General features: G+C 33.7%; 1 protein-coding gene across 1 annotated transcript; it reads left to right on the top strand.

Annotated features, from left to right (window-relative positions):
• Window positions 1-2,639: 2,639 nt before the first annotated feature.
• Window positions 2,640-4,903, top strand: LOC121938098 (melanocyte protein PMEL-like; the record flags this gene model as incomplete). The annotated part of the gene is made up of 4 exons (XM_042481380.1): window positions 2,640-2,691; window positions 2,973-3,119; window positions 3,863-3,991; window positions 4,742-4,903. Coding segments are annotated over exons 1-4 (490 nt in total), but the record flags the coding sequence as incomplete, so codon positions are not given.
• Between the last annotated feature and the right edge of the window lie 559 nt (window positions 4,904-5,462).

Genomic DNA, 5,462 nt, shown 5'->3' with positions numbered 1-5,462 from the left:
TCTCTATTTTAAGCTTAGATTATTTTATTTTTTTTAAATTCTGATTGAAGCGTTCGTTGCACATGGTGTGTCCAAGGACCGTTGCAAATGTCCAACAATAATTTCTGTTTTTATAGTTTGGCTGTCTTAAATGGTATAATTTTGGTGATTTTCAGTTCCTTAAGCTGTTAAAAAAAAAAGCTGTTAAAAAAAATTATTTGGAGTCAAAAGTTAAATATTTCCTCTTACTTTCCAAAACATTAACAGAAAATAAAAAGCTCTTTATACGACATAATATTACAGTTGGAGTCTTAATTATGTGGTTATACTGTACTGATCTGTCATAGTTTTCCCAGTGCAATAGTTTGGAAATATTCTTAAGGCTTCATACATGAATTCATTTTGAGACGATGTTCAGTAAGTTGGCACAATGCTTAGTCAGAGTTTTCGTGATGTTACGTTTCAGTAATATTTTCCCTTAATGCGCAGTAAACCCTGTTTTCTTTCGAGCTATAAGATCAGAGTCTCGTTCACGATCTGGTGTCACATTTTTCCCATGACCTCTTTATTCAACCATGGATAAACATAAATGACACAGACTGTGACCTCTGCTAAAACAAAGCACAGACTATTTATCCTGATCCGAATATGTTTAAGTTAAGGGATAAGTACAAGATTCTTTCAAGTCTGTCTTAAGCGTGACACGTGCCCTTGTGTGCACTGAAAGAGTTAATGGTCGATTTTGGTGCACTGTGCAGTGATGGAGACAAAATCCACAATCCTCTTTCTGTGTAAAATGAGTTCATCTGGAGCTAACATGAAACTTCAGTTGTCTGAAGTAGAGAAATGCAAAGTTACAGTTTGTTTTTAGCAAAAAAACAACTCAACTAATTGAGTGAATTTTTGCAAGAAAGCGAGCTGTGGATTCTTCTGAGAGATTAAAAACATATCTACCAATTCAGTCAGTCTAATATTTGATGGCAATGAGTCATTTTTGCAAGTGGCTTCAGCAAAATCTTACAGCTATTATATTCGGATAAGATAGGATTTACTTTTTTCATTTTAAATATCAATATTCAAACCATGAGAGAAAAGAAAAGTGATTATGTTAACCAAACAAAATAACAAATGAGCAACAAAAATTAGCAAGAAATGAGTAAAAAAAAATATTGCAAGAAAATAACCTAAACATAAGAAAAAAAAAATAAAAAATGTAATAATATTTTAAGAAAATATTTTTTATTTTTTTTTTTCCCTGTAACATTATTTTATATATAAAATTACAGTAATTACAAATATAGTTTTTCTGGACATTTTGTAGTTTTTTAAAAAGATTTTTCTAAACTCCCTCCCTTTTTTTGACTTTTCTAAAATCATTCTCTTCTCAATTTTTACTTATTTCTTGAAATTTGTGGGACATTTCCTGGCAATTTGTTAATTTTTTCTCAATGCTGTCAAACCAATTTGCTCATGTTTCACAGGGTTAAATGCATGTGAAAGGCATCTGAATGTAGCACAAAAACACTGAGGTTTCAAAGGGTTAATACAGGCTGAATTCATAATCACATTCAAAAGAGGTCTGATTTAGCTGGTAATTCGCTCCGTTATCTGCCGTTGTGTTTAATCCAAATTCGGCCGTGTGACATCGTTAATCTGTGATAAAATCATGCACACACTCAGCTGAGCATCACATGAGAGGGATTGGAGGGACGAGAGAATTATATCAGCAATAAAAGTCTTTCGGGTTTTATGAGGCACCTTCACTCACAGTCACCTCAATACAGTTGGTGAATATTACACAATTTATATATTTAAAAGTACAATATATCAATTTGAACAATAGAGTTTGCAGAAATGTACAAACAATAGACACATCTCACTGAAAGGCTTTTTAAGAGTGCAATAGAATTACGTAAATCAATAAATAAAGTGATGAATGAAGGAATAAATAAAGAGATGAATGAATGAATGAATGAATGAATAAATAAATAAATAAATAAAAGTTTTATGTAGTATGGCAAAGTGCTTCACAAAAGATGACGACAAAAACATGAAAACTGATTTTTAAAAAAAGCCATAAAATAAGAGTAAAAATCTATAAATGAAAATTAAAAAAATTAAACATATCGTTCATCATTTTTTTTTTAAAAAAACATTTTATTTTTGGGATCTGTAACTTCCGATTAATTTCTTTGGAAGTTTTAAGCAAAGGAAGGTCCTCAGTAGAAGCTAAATTAAAACCAAAGTAAATATGAATTTTTTTTTATTTTATCTACTGGAAACTTTATATTCCACACATATGTTGAATTGTGTGTTTACTGCAGAAAATGTTCACGTTTTCACATGTTTATCTGACTTCAAGACTCTCTAGATTTAGAATTAATTGGCATTAATTCATAACAAATATCAGTTTAACACGGTCTCTATTTTCTTCATATTTTCTTGGAGTGCTTTACGAGAAAAATGTTTGTTATAAGGAAACTTTTGGGGGAATTCGAGTTCTAAAAAAATTGCAGAAAAAATCTAATAATGTGTTTTTTACATGGATAAATAATATATGATGTAGTATGTGTGTGGAGCCGTGTTCACATTTTGTATTTATTTTTCATATTTCAGAGCCCAGAAACCGTTTCACTCGTTATCCATCATGGAACAATAAGATGTATCCGATCTGGAAAGATGGAGACCCAAGATACAAAGACTCCTGGAAAGGTACATCTAATAAAATAATGCTCTCTTTTAATTGATCATATACTTTATACTTTACTTCTTTTTAAGATGTGTTTTGGGCACTTTTGTTGGAAAGTGACAGAAGAAGAAGCGTTGGCAAACCTCAAAGTTCCCTCGGGACATTGCGGCCACGTGGTCTTGGTGTACTTTATACTTCTGAAAACAAAAGAAACAACAAAATTATGTACTGTTTCTGAGGAGCATTAAACAGACGTATACATTTTGCGTTTTATCACTCAGGTTTTTTTGTCTCCTTCGTCCAGGTGGAAGAGTGACTTTCAATGTTGGGAACGATTCACCGACTCTGACGGCTGCCAAAGTTACTTTTACCATCGACTTGCAGTTCCCACACAACCAGAAAGTGCAGCCTGATGGAGACGTCGTTTGGGCCGAAGACTGCGTCGTCAACGGTAACAATGGAGAATTTACTGAGCTTTGACAATTTCATATTATTTTCAAATGTACAAATGGTGTATTTGCACCCAGTGTTAGATCCTCAAGTTTATCCTCTGTACGAGACAACATTTCGTCGCTCCGCATTTGGAGAATCAGCTTTTTCTGTAAAAGCTACAAATCTGTGAAAACACTGATGATGTGAGGAGCTGCAGCTCTATCAGGACTTTCAAAACCACCTTGAAAAGAGTAAAGTTATAGGCTGCTCAGCTCTGATACTCACTGACCTTTAACTCTGGACTTTATAACTTGTTTTTAATTTGAAAAGTGTTATTTTTATTCTTTATTTTGTATGTGATGTGCTTTTTCTTGTAGCTTTATGTTGTCTCGCATCTTCTTCTTTGTAACACTTTATATCATGTGCTATTTTGTGCATTATTTGTCTTGTGTGTCTTTTCTCTCCTCTTCTTGTACAACCATAATATGATCTTTGCATTGTGCTGTTTTTTTGTTCTGAGCTGCCTAGAGACTGCAGATGTTTATTAGCTCTAAACAATAATCTGGTGTGGTGCATCAAATGGTAACACTTATCTTTTAAACTGCACATGGTCCCTTTAAAATAAAATTAAATAAAATAAAATTAAATTAAATAAAATTAAATAAAATTAAATAAAATAAAATTAAATTAAACTAAATTAAATTAAATTAAATGTCTTTGTCACAGTCTCTAAAAGTCACAATGCTCTTGTTTCTGCCACAGGAACAAAGTACCGTGAGTCGGAGCCAGTGTACCCAGCTCAGGACACTGACTGGGAGGCTGTTTTTCCCGATGGGACCCTAATAAAGAAGGACAAGAAGCCGGCGTACGTGTTTGTGTGGAAGACCTGGGGTGAGTGGAGCCGCCGTCTCTTCTGAGGGTCACAGAGTTTGTTACGGCACATGACCTGAAATATGACCCATGGTGGATTATGTATGAGCTTTATCATATGATCAGATTATGCCACTTCATTTGCCTTATGTAAAAAAAAAAAAAGAAAAGAAAAGAAAGCAAATAATCCATGGTTTTTAGTTTTGGGATTCAGAATTTGCACTGTATTTACAAAATGTTTAAAAAAATTGAAGTGTTGGCATTTATATGACTGATATAATTGCTTTATAGCACACAGAGAACTAATAAAGGACTAATAAATATCTGTTTATCTATTTTATTTTAAAGCTCTGAGCAAACATTTAATACAAAAGTAACAAGTTCATCTTTAAAAATTAAGAGAAACTGCATCCAGCTGTTATTTTACAGCGTCAATACTATAAATTACTTCAACATCATATTACCATTACATTTATTGTAGTATTTTACAGTACAATTTGAGGTTTAGAGTGTAATATTGGTTACAAAAAGCATCCAGATTTAGAGTGTTTTATTGTATTTAAAAAATAAAAAAACTATACATAACTGCAGTATTTTTATAGGATTTAGTTACAGTGTAGATTTCTACTGAATGATGTTACTTTGCAGTATCAAAACTGTACATTACTTTAAGAAATCGCCACCAAAAAGCAACAAGATTTAAAGTGTTTTACTGTAGAGTAGAGACAACAAAGTGTGTCTCATTTGTTCTCTGGATGGTTTTTTTGGCAGGTCAGTACTGGCAGGTGGCAGACGGCCCCTCGTCCTCCCTCACCATCGACACAGACGACATCCCGCTGGGCTCCTACACCATGGACATCGTTATTTACCACTACCGCAGCAAGGAGAAGTTCATCCCTCTGGGATACGCCTCCAATCAGTTCTCCATCACCGGTAAGTCTTGAGACTTTGTAAAAAAAAAAACATTGGTCGGGAGCCTCAAAAAGCAAGACAATCCCTAATAATATATCATTTGGACCCTTTCAGTGACTCAAACTGCAACACCTTCCCCCTTCCAACATCCCAAAATGAGAATACTGAACTGGCAGAGCTAAATTTTTCTTTCATTTTTTCCTGTTTTCTCCCCTTAGCCTCCAACCCACCGAAGAGAGGCTGTAATATAAATAAAAGCAAAAATTGATATCAGACTTATGGACTGCAATGACACCAAAATTACCAATACCTCACGCACGTAAGACAAAGAAATAATGAATAAATATTTGGATTACTAAAAAAATAAAGCAAACACACACACAGAGAGGCGTACTCGTCTGTTGCAGAGCTGTGTACATAGTCCTGAGCAGTCTATCGCCTATATTTAGCAGGTTTTCCCATGTTTATAAAACCATGTGCACACATGCTTTTTTTGTGGAGAAGAGGCGTTGTTGGTGGGGTTGTTTCCCATTAAAAAACACTGTTTCATGCTGATATTTAATCAAAAACCCTGAATAAG

Source organism: Plectropomus leopardus, unplaced genomic scaffold (genome assembly GCF_008729295.1).
Source record: "Plectropomus leopardus isolate mb unplaced genomic scaffold, YSFRI_Pleo_2.0 unplaced_scaffold28460, whole genome shotgun sequence".
In the NCBI taxonomy this organism is placed as follows: Eukaryota; Metazoa; Chordata; class Actinopteri; order Perciformes; family Serranidae; genus Plectropomus; species Plectropomus leopardus.
This window is presented reverse-complemented; position numbering and strand designations above follow the sequence as displayed.